This window comes from Podarcis pityusensis (assembly GCF_964106645.2).
Source record: "Podarcis pityusensis genome assembly, chromosome: Z".
In the NCBI taxonomy this organism is placed as follows: Eukaryota; Metazoa; Chordata; class Lepidosauria; order Squamata; family Lacertidae; genus Podarcis; species Podarcis pityusensis.
Genome location: NC_138044.1, coordinates 27,823,406 through 27,838,450, shown reverse-complemented (window position 1 = coordinate 27,838,450; position 15,045 = coordinate 27,823,406). Strand labels below are relative to the sequence as shown.

General features: G+C 42.1%; 1 protein-coding gene across 12 annotated transcripts in view; it reads right to left on the bottom strand.

Annotated features, from left to right (window-relative positions):
* Positions 1–15,045, bottom strand: part of TENM1 (teneurin transmembrane protein 1) — a 410,060-nt gene that overhangs the window by 133,453 nt on the left and 261,562 nt on the right. For all 12 annotated transcript variants that reach the window (XM_080991224.1, XM_080991234.1, XM_080991231.1 and 9 more), the window contains 2 exons: positions 8,541–8,687; positions 3,371–3,587 (listed from right to left, as the gene is read on the bottom strand). In XM_080991224.1, coding sequence (XP_080847350.1) covers positions 3,371–3,587; positions 8,541–8,687 — 364 coding nt within the window. The remainder of the gene's footprint in view (positions 1–3,370; positions 3,588–8,540; positions 8,688–15,045) is intronic.

Below are 15,045 nucleotides of genomic sequence, written 5' to 3'. Positions count from 1 at the left end.
CCTTCACAAGGGCATTTTAATACCTGCCTCTTATTGTTTCCACATCATACAAGCCTCCCAGCTTCCTTTAAAAGCATGTTTGGCATCCAATTTCGACATTCAGCACAAAGAACAATTCAGATCCATATCATGTGTTAATTGCAGCACATAGGAAATGAATCCAAATGTTGCCTTTTTTGTTTTCAAAGGTAGAATGGTTGTTTTTTTCCTTCTTCCTATTAACCTTTGGTGCAACCTCGAATCTGTTTTGCACCTAGCATGGTCTAACCTAATATTTTTTATTTAATTACATTCATATCCTGCTTATCTTTCATGATGGATCTCAGAGTGGTGTGTGTGGAGTCCTCAGGTGGCTGCCAATCCAGGCACTGATCTAATAAAGATATTATCCTATCCTTATTTTGGGATTTCTCCCTCTCTAGTACATCAGCACAACTAGCTATATTTTCTCCTTCAGTACAACAATGTTTAAGAACCAAGAAATCTAATTTACAGGCCAAGGTACATGAGAAACTGTTAGGTATTATGGATGATCTGTGGCTGTCGACACCAGTACATAAATTATAGTTGCCTGGGGTGGGCTGCTGTATAAAACCTTATGAGCTGCATATTTCAAATGTTACTCCCTTTTCGGAGGAAAATATCAGTAACCTTGCCTTCAGAGCATTAAACTACTTCTCTATAGCCACACAGAAACACACATATGTATTATAGACTCAAAGGTATATCATTCACTCACACAACCACCATTATTTTCCAGCAAACTGAATCTAAGGCACATTGATGATAATTCCCTGTTTGAATAAGAACTGATGAGAATTTCCTGGCAGAAACTCCTGGTTTGATGAGGAATTACATCATACTATTCCCTGACAGAGAAGGAGTGACCAGCTGGTTCAGGAAGACCAGTGGTGCAAGCCATGGAGGGACTGAACCTAGGCCTTGCCACCAGGCCTGAACCAGTCAGCCAGCAGCCCCTTTGACCAGAGAACCAAAACAGGCCCCCAAGAGGCAGACCTCTTGAACCAGATTCACCCTGAGGAACTGTCCCTTCTGTACCCCAGAGGCCTCATGCTGACTGTGCTGGCATTTGGAGTTAAAACGCTAACCAGAAGTTGAACTTAATACTGTGCATTCCTACTGAAGGGGCACACTTAACTTGGATAGAATCACCATGAGACTCTGAGTTTAGGAAAATAAGAAAGCTACATTCATTCTGGAAAGTATATGCTGGCTAAGAAAGATCCTAGCTAAGGTGACGTTGCCTTGAGCCATGCTTGCTCTTGTACAGGACAGAAACACGTATCCTCTCCTAAGGTGAGGATGAAGAAGCAGGAAGCAGGTAATGAGGTCAAAAAGCCTATCAGTCTAGCACCTGAGGAAAGGTCACCACAGGTTAGGTCAGAAAGGACAGTTGAGGAAACTTGGGAGGTTCCTCCCTCTGTCTACTTTTTCCTATGCAGGCACATCAGCCTCCAAGGAGAGTTGTACCCCAATGCTTCCAATAGACTGAGAGGTGACAGAGTGCAAGGCTCAAAGATAAAGGACTACTCTTTAAAGTCACTCTACTTTTTGTGAAAGAGGGAGAGATCAAGACGTATAGAAGGGCTCGGTTGATCTCCAGACCTTGTCAGGATAAGACTAATAGCCATAATGGCAGTATGTTGCCTCCAGGATAAAAAGCAGCATTGCTTCTCAATACAGTTACTTGGGAACTACAGGAGATGGCTACTGCCCTCATGTCATGATGCTGAGCCTTTCAAGAGACATCAGGGCTAGCCACTGTGGGAAACAGGATGCTGGACTAGATAGGCCTTTGCTCTGATTCAGGAGAGTCTTTTCTGCTTAGACTTAGCCAAGCTCATGCAACTCCAGCCTGATACTACCTGCTTAAGCAAGCCACCTTCAGAGGTTTGTTGTGGCTGTAGGATCCTGTTCATTTTTAGTTCAACAAAAGAACAAACTGCTTTAAATGTCTTTATTGGTGTAAAGTACACAGAGCTATTTGTTAGATCAGGAAGATCTTTCTGTTCTTCTCTACTGTGCTGGTTTCTGTCCACAGATTACCCCCTCCATGCCATTCCAAACAAACTGATACAGATCTAGATCATGTACATCATTCAAGAGTCTCCCAAATGGCTCTTCCTTCACCAGCTTAGCCCCACATATGAAGCGTCACTTTGCCTTTGGAAATTTCTCCCCAATTTAAGAACAACCAACGAAGAAGCCCAGTTCCAGATTTCAACTTTTTCACAGGAATATAAGTATTTGTACATCTAGCCCAGTGTTAAATATTGACGAGCTTTCCAGTGTCTCATCAGCCACCTGGATCTCCCCTCTCCCCAAATGGAGATGTCAAGGATTGAACTTGGGACCTTCTGCATCCAAACTATGAACTTACCATTGAGCTACAGTTCCTTCCACAGCAGTCAGAGCCTATTCTGTTATAGCCCCTGAATTCTTCGGGCAAGGGAATAGGAAGCTGCCTTTTACTGGGTCAGGCCATTAGTTCACCCAGCTTAGTATCATTGATACTGATTGCCAGAGGCTCTTCAGGGTTTCAGGCAAGACCTTCCTATCTGGAGATGCTGGAGACTGAAATGTTGTTCTACCACTAAGCTGCTTTGGCTCTTCCATAAATTATGGTCCTATGCCTGAAAACACTCCAAAGTCACACAGCCTTTCCTGCGTGTAGCAAACTAGTGCATCAGCATACATCATCCTGTCTGTGGTGTGCTCATTTACCACATGTGGGGAGTCCTTATGGCATGGTAAGTTTCATTTATATACAACTTTTTAGCCCAAAGGTCCCCAAAGCAGTGAACAAGATTAACACATATGAACTCAAAAGAAACATACAATAAAAGTACAAGATATACATCAATCAAAACGACATAAAATAGCATCAGAATTCAACCAAAAATACAGAAATATCACAGAATGTGACCATGAGCTCCTGAGATGATTCTACATGGGGCCATTTATCTTTCAAAAGGAAGTATCCTTCTTGGTCAGAGCTTCCCAAAAAAGCTTTAAAAGGACTGCAGCATTCTTCCTGTTGTTTTAAATGTAAACAAATGTAAACTATTTTTTATTAAGTTATTGGACATTTTTGCATGTCAACGCTATTTCATGACTGAAAACTGAAAACAATATATATGTGTAAAAGACCTATGCAGCAAATCTAAAATATCTTTTTATGGCCTTATTTTAAGCGTGGAGAAGACTAGGCAATATTCCCGAAAGAGGTTATAAAGGATCATTTAATTCCACACACACACACACCAACCATTCCTACCCGTGTAGTGGTTGAGTACCTTCAATTTGGAAAGCAGCTTTCAGTAGAAAAGAAAACACACAAAACACTTACCTGCTCTCAAATGAGACATCTCCTCGGATTACATGAGTGCTTTCCTTGCCAATAAGAAACTTGATTCTATCATAAAAGAGCCTTGGAGGATGCTGAGAGAAAGGAGGCTGGCTCTGCTGAATGAGGTCAAGGGGATCAGGGGACCCTTGACAGAGCGGGCTTGAATAGCAATTGCTTTGCTGGCAGCAGTCAGGGTCTATACAGTCTGTCAAACCATCTGAAATGGATAATACAGGAAAAAATGTTGCAATACAGCAGCCAAAGGATCAACGGCTGGGAAGAATGCATTATTTATTTATTTACCTGCATTTACGATCTCTTCCTAGGAAACATCTCAAAGAGACTTAACAATAGAAACACCACGGATATTATATGTGTGTGTGTGCACGACAATTTCAGCATTCCTTGCTTACCATCCATACATCTATGCCCTACTTTTTCTCCACGCAATGAAGTACCTGTGCAAGTAGGGGAAGGGTGGATCTCCAATGGGGGGTGATAAAAGGCTAGGTGGCCCACAGTTAGAGATAACAGCCCCTGGACTGGTGGTAAGTAAAGAGCTAGGCAGGTGGAGGCCAGCTGAGGGGAGAGTTTAGAATGAAGTTGGTGGTGCAATAGCCAACAGAAGAATGGAGAATGAGCACTCACACTTTACATTGTGGATGCCCTTTGAGGGATCGCGCGTGGTGCTACGGTTCCCAGGGAGCTTACTGGCAAACAGGGGCTGGCTTGCCTCTCAGTGTTAATTTTTGGAGGTTCACACCCAGCCTCAGTAATCAAGTTTCTTGCTGGGAGGTGGGGCCAGCCCCATTTATAAATAGGGGGTGGAGCCAACAATAGCCGGGCAGTCAGCTCTGGAGATTCACCCTCCTTACCCTCCCTTTGTTTAATGCTTCTTGTTTGCAGATTAACTTTTTCTTCCTGTTTAGAGGGCGCTGCTACGGCCTTTGACAGTTGCTGTTGAAGGACCGGGAAGAAATTTTCCTGCATCGGCAGGTTTTCTCTTCCCCGTAGCAATTCGTCACAACTTTGGCGGTTTTGGCCTTGGGTGGAATCCTTTAGTCTTTTCTTCCCTATATGGGGGGGGGGGGGGAGTGGTGACTCACCCTGCTGCAGCAGTGATTCCAGGGTCCCCCTCTTAAAGGGGTTATATATATATGGGTGTCACTGGCCATACACTGATAGGTCGTCAGTGAACTACCCTGCGTGCGGGGATATGGGCTTGGCTGCCTGCTATACTTATGTCTCACAGAGCACTCCCATATCCCATTTACGCTGATGAGCCCCAGTTCCTCCCGGCTGGGGGGTTGGGAAGTATACATGCCCAAGGCCTAAGCCAAGGTCTTTCTACATTTGGAAGTTTAATAAAGTTTGGCCTAATTTTAATTCCACATCCCTGGGGGCTGGGGCTGTCGCCACCTGGTCACACAATGCAAGAAGGTAAATAAATTGAAAGCAGAGTAGCGAGGTAAGGAAAGCAAGGTGTGGCACCTCCTATTCAATATGAAATGAGGAAGAGAGAAGAAAAAAGGAGATACATGTTGGACTGCTGTGCAAGATCAGTAAGCAGAAGAATTAAGGACAGAGATAAGCAGCTTACAATGTGAGATAGGAAGATCAGAAAATAATACTGTGCAATAATCTATATGTGAAAGAATGATAAGCTGAGTTAGTTTTATCTACATCAGTAAGGAAAAAACAATGGAGAAGGAAGGAAGGAAGGAAAATAAAAGTAGGAAAGCTAGGTTCAAGTTTGGCTAGAGTATTTGGGATGGAATGACAGCAAGTTCCTATATATTTTTTGCTCTGTGTTGTAAAGGTAAAGGTAAGGTAAAGGACCCCTGGACGGTTAAGTCCAGTCAAAGGCGACTATCGGGTGCAGTGCTCATCTTGCTTTTCAGGCCAAGGGAGCCGGCGCTTGTCCACAGACAGCTTCTGGGTCATGTGGCCAGCATGACTAAACCGCTTCTGGCGTAATGGGACACTGTGACGAGTGTCAGAGCACACAGAAATGCCGTTTACCTTCCCGCCACAGCAGTACCTATTAATCTACTTGCACTGGTATGCTTTCAAACCACTTAGTTGGCAGAAGCTGGGACAGAGCAATGGGAGCTCACCCCGTTGTATGGATTCGAACCGCCAATCTTCCGATTGGCAAGCCCAAGTGGCTCAGTGGTTTAGACCACAGCGCCAACAGCGTCTTGTGTTGTATACACAATAAACAACTAATATACAACACAGTGCTATTTTTCCAATAAAAGAGGTGCCTGAACTCACCATGAACTCCCTTGTTCTCTTATAATGGCAATGCACCCACCTGAGAGGTGCTGGAACTGAATTACAGCTGAAAAAAAGCCCTGCTGCCATCTTATAAAATATCAGGACAGTTTACAGCAACATATGATAAAACAATAAAATACAAAACAACATTAAAAAAACCTTGCAAAACAATTGTTTTAAAATGGTTATTCAAAACCGCTGTGTGGGCCTGTTGGCATAAAGAAATCTTGAAGAGACACTTAAAAGTCAAAAGTGAAGATGTCTGATGTATCTCTGCTTAAAGAATGTTCCCTAGCATGGAGATGGGCAACACTAAACGCCTAACTTTTGGTTGAGGGAAGTTGGGCCTCTGTGGCATGAAGGGCAAATAACATTGCTCCTCTGGATTATCTCAGCTAGGATATAAGGGCTCAGGCAGTCTGTAAAAGATCCAAGTGGTTCAGGGCTTTGTATGTTAACATAAGAGTGTTCAACCTGGCCTGGTAGCAGAAGCCAATGGAGATGTTTTAGCAGAGGTGTCACATCATCTGCACCAGCTGGAGTTTCAGGGCCAAGGGCAGCCTCACATTGCAATAATCTATTCTCAAGGTTACCAATGCTTGGACTCTAGTAGTCAGATCCTCCTGATCCAGATATGGCTACAGCTGGTGTACAAAATGAAGTCACAGAGGGCACTTTGGCCTCTAACAACATAGATGTGTCCACAAGCTACATACTTGCTAGGATTGTACCCTTTGTTAGTCTAATCCACTGACATTAACAGACACTGTTTTTAGGATGCTTCCTATAATATTTTACAGTACAGATATGTTTGCCATTCAGGGCTCCTCCAGAAGGAAAGGCAGGATATAAAAGCAATACATAACAACATTAAAATTGTTTCAACTTCTGCTGCTGGGATTGTTTTTTGATGCCTTGGTTTTGGAGATCTTATTTTGTATGCAAAAACACTAATAAAATCTACCATTGTCTGTTGCTCTTTTTAAAGGGGGGGGGGACTTAGCAGGATTGGGGTCAAAGGAGGGCTGTACAGTGGTGCCCCGCAAGACGAATGCCTCGCAAGATGGAAAAACCGCTAGACGAAAGGGTTTTCCGTTTTGGAGTTGCTTTGCAGGACGAATTCCCCTATGGGCTTGCTTCGCAAGACGAAAATGTCTTGCGAGTCTTGAGATTTTTTTTTCACTTTCCCCCCCTTTATCTAAGCTGCTAAGCCTTTAATAGCCTTTTAGCAGCTAATCCGCTAAGCCTTTAAGCCTTTAATAGCCGCTAAACCGCTAATAGCGCTAATCCGTTAAGCCGCTAATAGGGTTGCTTCGCAAGACGAAAAAACCGCTAGACGAAGACACTCGCGGAACGGATTAATTTCGTCTTGCGAGGCACCACTGTAATTGTGGATTGTAGGATTGCAAGATTGGGGTCTGGATCAAATTTGGAACGCTTCTGCTTTTACTCAATACCAGCTGCACAGACTAAGTAAGAATGTCTGGTAATCAGAGTGAATATCTGCTTGGAGGCTTGGACACATCTCTGTAGAGCCACAGCATGCTCTATGCTCTACAGAAAGCTTAGAAGTGATGTAATCCTCACCCAAACTACTTGCAATCTGCAGTCTTGTTGGTTCTGGTTTTAGGTAGTGCCATTATTCTGGAGACTGAGACTCTAATGTGAGAATGTCATACTCAAAGATTTCAGCATAGGCTTTCCAGGCAGTTTATATGGAACCATCCCTGCTGTTTTTTGAACAATAGCTGGACATACAAAAGCATGTGTGTGTGTGTGTGTGTGTGTGTGTGAACCTTTTCAGCAAATCTGAAATATCATCTTAGATCATCCTTTGCCAGCCTGGTGCCCTCCAGATATTTTAGGCCACTCCCAGTCAGGAAACTTGTGGCTGCTGTGCCAAAGGAGCAAAGTGGGAGAGGCAAACAGGAATAAAATGAAAGAAGTAGTAAAATGTGGCAATTTCTCAGAAAACTCAGAAATTTTTGCCACGGCGGGCATCAGTTGAACACGGCTGCTATCATTAAGTCCTGCCAGCATGGCACAGATGTACGCCACAAGCTCAAATCAGCACTCCACAGCTGTGCATCTGTTGCACTGTTTCAGATTGAGAGAGGTGCCTTTAATGTTATGTGCATATTTGAAGATGAAGAGTTTGGAGGTGGGACGAAATGGTTGAGAGGACACATTATTATCCCACTTCAGAGAATCATGTCTGAATTGTGCACTCTGCAGTGTGGTCCTTCACTTTGTTTATTTGCCAGTTTAAATATTCATGTGATATACTTGCTTTTAGCCCCAAATAGGCTCACAAATAACAGAAAATTAAAAGAGTGAAATTAGTTTAAAAACGAGCAAGCAACAAGCTTGCTAGTCAAAACAGGATCAGTACTAAAAACTTAAATGGTAAGTTACTTTTGATAACAGATGGCCCTCGGCGGGGTGGGAAGTAAGACACCAAAAAGGCAATAAAAGGTAAAGGTAAAGGGACCCCTGACCATTAGGTCCAGTCGTGGCCGACTCTGGGGTTGCAGCGCTCATCTTGCTTTATTGGCCGAGGGAGCCGGTGTACAGCTTCCGGGTCATGTGGCCAGCATGACTAAGCCGCTTCTGGCGAACCAGAGCAGCACACGGAAACGCCGTTTACCTTCCCACCGGAGCGGTACCTATTTATCTACTTGCACTTTGACATGCCTTTGAACTGTTAGGTTGGCAGGAGCAGGGACCCAGCAACGGGAGCTCACCCCGTCACAGGGATTCAAACATCCGACCTTCTGATCGGCAGGTCCTAAGCTCTGTGTTTAACCCACAGCGCCACCTGTATCCCTCAAAAAGGCAATACATAGGATCTAACTGTACAATACTTGGGGGTCATAAAGCATGCCCGTACCTCCATCATTATCGATGCTGTCTCCACACATCATTTCCATGACAACATTGCATCCCATTCCGCTCCAGCCCACCTGGCAGACACAATGCCATCCATTCTGATCAAGGGTGCATCTTCCATTTCCATAACACAGACCTGGGCAACCATCTAGGAAGAGAACAATTAAACAAAACTTTATGTATTATCATTGTCCATGATAATTTTTATCAATCAATCAATTTTATTATCAATGTGACATATTACCATTCTCCTTGCTATACAACCATTCTGTCATAGCTGAATACTGTTTGTGCAAATGGTCAACAGAGATGATTTTCAGCTGAAGAAAAAGTTGTTTTAGAGCTTCTTGAATGGAAGCTTGAAACAAGCAGTTAGTAAGGGTGGGTGAATCTCTATTTTAGACAGATTCTCCCAGTTTCTCATTTTCCCAATCTTAAGTTCAGTCCTTCACATTACCTCATCAGTTTCTGGCTATATATATATATATATATACACACACACACATACATATTTATGTATATGGTCCTCTTGAAAATTCATCTGCATTATGGAGCAAATTTCTCCTTTCAGTCTAGTATATACATTTTTTCACAAGCAAGTTTTCCCTATTACAACACATTTTGTATGTTATTTTCACTATATACAACACTTTTTATATACATTTTTGTACACATTGCCTGGTTGGATAACTGCCCTGTAAAATTTGGAGAAGTCCGCATTTTAAAGGATGGTTCCTTATACTGTTTTGAAAAATATGAGTTAGGTAGGTTTAAATGTGAACTGCATCAAATTTCTCCTGTATCCCTAATAACATGCAGCCTGATTCTATGCAGGTTTATCCCATAGTGAGTCCCACTGTACTAAATGAAGCTTGCTCCCAAATAAGTGTGCTCTGATCAGCTTATGGATCACACCCTGGACCACATGTAGGGATGAAGAACAGTTTTGTCTGGTTTACATTTTTAGGCAAACTAACTTGATTCTCACCTCCTGGACATAATCTTTGGATTTCGCACTTCTCTGACTTTGCAATACAGCTCTCAGCATTATAGGATAAAAACATTTAGAAATGCATACACTGAGCAAAAATATTATATAAATATGTATTTTCTTATGAAGTACATATATTAAAGTATTTAAATACAAATTCATGTACGAATTTTCATACAGATTTAAAAAACAAAACATGCAGATTAATATGGAAATAAGACTGAAAGGACTAATGAATAAACATTTGTGAAATTAACAAAGACTGGAATAGACCGATCCATTATATTAAAAAAAATTTGCAGAGAATAACTGCTTTTACTCAACAGTTTATCAAAATTCAAACTTGGTTCAGTGAATTAAATATAACCCTGTGGTTTAGTACACTTAAGAACCCCAGTTCACTCATGATTGGCTTAACCCTCTCAGGTATCTTTTTATATTTATACCTATACCTATACCTATAATCTCCTTAGTTTATTGATTGCACAAACTAACAAACTGAAACATCATATTCTACTTGCATTTTAGATGGTTTGTAACCCTTGTCTTTTGTAACATTCTTTTGGAATTCTCTATTTTTAAGCGGGGTGCAGAAACCTCAGGCCCAGGGGGTAAATGTGGCCAACCAGGTCTCTGTTTGGCCTGCAGGGCTCTCTCCACACCACACACCCTCCCCAGCCACAGCTGCACTCTCTCTCTCTCTCCACACACACACACACACGTCATGCTGCACAGACTCCTATAGCATGTTGCCTTATTAATATGTCAGTGAACCCTGATAATGCCTTTTGCTTGTCTGGGTAGAAGAGAGGAGGGGATGTTCAAAAACTAGTATACTGTACAAAACTAAAATTTGCATTTGTTGCTCTGCCTCTTTTGTCTCTGGCTCTACCCACCATTGGCAGAAAGGAATCATAGAACTGTAGAGTTGGAAGGGACCACAAGAGTCATCAAGTCCCAACCCAATGCTTTTTTTCTAGAAAAATAGGTCTGGTACTCTCCATAAAGTTGTTACAGTAAGTGCCACACTTTTTAACAACAACAACAACAACAAGGTTCTGGTACTGCATACCCCTGAGTACCTCCTGAAAAAAGCACTGTCCCAGCCCATGCAATGTATGAATATTTTGCTCAATGTTGGGTTCAAAACCAAGTCCCTCAGATTAGGAGTCTCCTGCTCTGCTGAGTTATCCCAGCACATATGCAGCCCTTAGGCTGAAAAAGCTTCTCTGTCCCTGCTTTTAAGTATGCCAAAAGAACTGCAACCTTGCAGTTCAGTCCTTTGTGTGTTTACACTGAAGTAAGTCCCACTATGTTCAATGAGGTGTGAGCGTGTTTTAAGACTGCAGCCTTAATACCCATAAATGGTTTGGATTCACTCTCTTTCTATGACATGCTCATCACAGCTTGAGTTTCAGCCAGCAGATGTGTTCAACAGAGCTTGCCTGCAGCATTCTGAAGCTGCTTAATTATGTTCTATTGATTGGTGAGCCTGAGTATTGGCAATAAGCTCTGAGCCAGCAGCTGTGTCTGGGGGCGGGCGGGGGCACACCAAGTTCTCAGCATTCATACTGCACTCCTAACATCCCTTAGCAAGGCAGACAGAATTATCTGTAGCTGTAGAAATTCAAACAACTGGCTAAAGAAGAACTCTGTCAAATAAGAATCAATAGGTCCACCACAAGACTCCTGCCAGAAGACTATGAAACTATGAAATTAGAGACTAGTAATGGACTGGGTGTGGGGAAGGCAAATATCAAAAAGGCTGTCTTCATCCCTACCAAGCTTCTTGAATACTAAGATCTGCAGAAGGGGCTTTCTTGGTACTTAGGTCACCCACATAAGTGTGTGGGAATGTCCTTCAAGAGATAACTTTCTCTCTGACAGCTGGGGATGCAAGAAGACAGTGATTTCCATTCCAATGTTCACTTGTCACCATCAACACTGTTTCTATTCTGCTACGGTTCACTTTCCAACAAATACTGTCATTTGTCTTGCACTATTTAACTATTTATGTAACTTACATTCATTTCAGTGTAAACGTCAAAGCAATGTGGAAAAAAGACATTCACAACACACTGTAAAACAATGATATGAACAAATGCAAATTGCATTCACTTAACTGATTTCTGTTCCTGACCACAGACAAACGTGAACTGCAGCAATTTCTGCCACCTTTTCTGTTTTGTTAGGTCACCAACATCCATAGAGGCAGCCCTTAAACTGTATAAGTCCTTCTCCACTGATGTGCCTGTTTCACCTTCATTGTACAGCACTTGCCGTAAACTGAATTTACTTCTTTATCCTGGCCTTTGTCAATTAAGATCTTTTGTTTTGTGGTACCCACCTTTTATTGGATCTATACTGCTGTGTTCCATTTGGAATGATTGACTTATTTTTATTATTGCTAACAGTTTTATAACTTTATACTCCTTTGCTGTAAGTCACCCTGGGACCTTATATAGTGAAGGGGGGGAAAGTAAGCTTATAAATAAAAAGAAATGAGTGGGGAATGGAGCCATTGACATTTTTTGAATCACATGCTTTTAACTATCCTAAACATTGCCCCTTCAACAGAGCTATACCTCAGGCTTTGCAGACTTGAGTCACAGGGAGACCCAGGCAAAAGAAGGAGGCGGACTACAAACATATGTTTCCCTCAAATGGTTTGCATTTTCTCCTTTTCCCCCCCAAGCTCGCTCCTTAACAGCTTCCCTCCAACAAGTCATGAGCATGACATAGAAGAAAACAGAACCAGCATTTGTGTACCTAAATGAAAATACATAAACCTTTCAGTATTAATTTGCCATCTGTTGATTAAGATGAAGTGCCTCCACTTACTGAAAATAGGTCCTTTTGCTACCTTTGTGAATGGAAGATATCATTAATCTCATCTTGTTATCTCAATGACCATTAAAAAAAAGGTTTCCAGCGGTAACATCATGTGAAATAAATACACTGCAGTTATTTTTAATAGTTATTGTTCTCTTTCTAGGAGTGTTTCATTGTTTTGCAACATGGACTGTTCTAATGAACTGAATAGCAAAATATGATGGCTTTGATCCAACTACATATGTGGCATAGCAGCTGGCCGCTACGTGTGCAGTCCCATCTACTTGGAATCAGTACTGAGCTGCAGCATGGCCTTGGTGACATGCTGGAGTTAAATAAGCTTGATGCCTCCAACCCCTAAGTATGAATGTCAGTTAGGTTTTTTTGTGGATGTTTGGAAGCATCAAAGACACAGTGGATGCAAGTTGTAATAAAATGCGGGATGGAATTATCTGCAAATCCTGATGTCGATCTTAACCAGCTGAATTTTTCTAATCCCTGTCTTGCTTCTTAATCTCTGCAAGAAGCAGTACCCTTTTGCTTAATATATATATACAAAATTCAAGTATAGTATATGCATCAATATATGCATTATTGTACAAATGATTTTACATACATGCTATATGCTTATACATTCCGAGTTTCCTAAGCTAGCATTTCAAACATGTACATGCAAACATGTATATAATTGTATAATGATATGTATGTTTTAATTCGTTTCTAAAATTGTGCCATGGAAGTATAGTACAGCATGGAGTTGGCCTCTTTTATACATATTCTGCATGTAACATACACATATAAGTTTACATGTAATTAGCTACGCCTGGTATAAGGTAGCCTCTCAATGCCCCCAACACAATGTCCCCACATTCTACTCATGAAATGACTGAGCGCATGAAGGTGGAGCGGGATCATGCCTCCTTGCTCGATCCATGAAGTTTCCATATCTACTGGCATCCAATTCCTACAGGCATCTCCTTATCTCTGTTCTGCATTCAATCCAGAGAAGTGAGATCCTGCTCTCCCTCATCAGTCAGGCTTTCTCTGGTTGTTGAAAAGTGTCCCCCCCCCCACCTCCAGCAACTGCTCAGTGCTTTGATTTAATATTTTGCTGCATTTTTTTTTCATTTCTTTAAATTTTAGCTTTGTGTTTTTATAGTTGCATTCTTTCCTGCAAAGTGCTTAGAGATTTTTCTTGCAAGGCGTTTAAGATTTTTCAGTTACACAGTCTGTACACCGCATAAATGAATGATGAAATAAATTATTTAATCAATGCATGTGAACACAGGAGCCAGCTCCTAGGGGCTGAGGTCCCTTTGCCCCCCCCATAAAATATTTGAGGGGGCTGGTCCCCCCAAAACTGATGGGCATTGCCATTTAAATAGTGTGCATGTGCCACATCTTACGATCAGTTTATGTGGGGTGGGGCCAGTGGCGTAGCGTGGGGGGGTGCAGGGGGGCCGGCCGCACCGGGCGCAACATCGGGGGGGGGGGCGCTCGCACTTGCAGCTCTCTGCCCCTACCGGGTTAGGGGGCGCAAATTACTTGCCTTGCCCCGGGTGCTGACAACCCACGCTACGCCACTGGGTGGGGCTTACCTACCCACCCACCCCAATATTTTATTCAAGTTGGCACCCCTGCATGCGAACATAAAAAGAGCTCATACCAGAAAGAAGTCCTTTTAGTCCAGCATCCTGCTGTTGCCAACCAGATGCCTGGATTAATTATAACTGGATTTTTATTTAAAATGTAACCAAGAGCACAAGAAAGAGGCGTTTAGGGTTTTGGTTTTTGCTGGTGTTCAAAGGAAATTCAGTAATCAAACAGAAAATATGCCTGCAAGTGAATTAAGAAGAAACCAGCGTATTTAAAAAGAGCTGGTATCTGGCCAACCTGTTTCTATAAATGCAGGCACCCAAGTCTCCCGCATGCAATTAAAACCTTTATGGATTTAAAACAACAACAACAACTTTGGGAACATCTAGATGACATTTTGCCAAGGCTACACTATTAAATGACTTGGAGAAAATGTATCATTTTTCATTAAAATTGAACAGTTACATTTCCACAGCTGAGCAATGACTTCTGAACAGAGCTGTGAGTTCTAGATTCTTATTAGGAATATCATTAGAAATTAGCCTTGGGGTAGAGGGGAAGGAAAGAAAGGGACGTCTTTAATAACTAGCACAATATTTAAATCCTGTAAAGTGAAGGGACAGAATATAGGAATTATTTAAACTGTCTGATGGTTTTGGTCTCACAGAGCTTCTATTAAATGAAACCGAAATGGGATGTATGTTTTCTAATGGTTATGTCAGTATTATTTCACACAGAATCCATGAAAAGGAACTCAATTAGGGTGAGCAGAAACAAAATAGAATAGTGCTCTTGTGTTTTTGGTAGTTTTGTAGAAGGAAAAATTCCAATAGATGACTTTTCCAGCCCTATTAATTAGGGTGGCTAGTTAGCAATGGAGTCTCCAATGTTTTTCGGTCAGTGGGCGCATTTGGAATTTGGAGAGAGTACCATGGGTGCCCGTCACAAAATGGCTGCCACTTTGAGAAGAGTAGAAAAAGAGACAAGTGCCAGCATCAGCCACCGAAGCACTTGCTCTCAAGAGCAAGTCCAGAATGGAAGGGAGGGTGGGACTCCAACCTTAGCAGCCAACAAAATGTGGGAATGT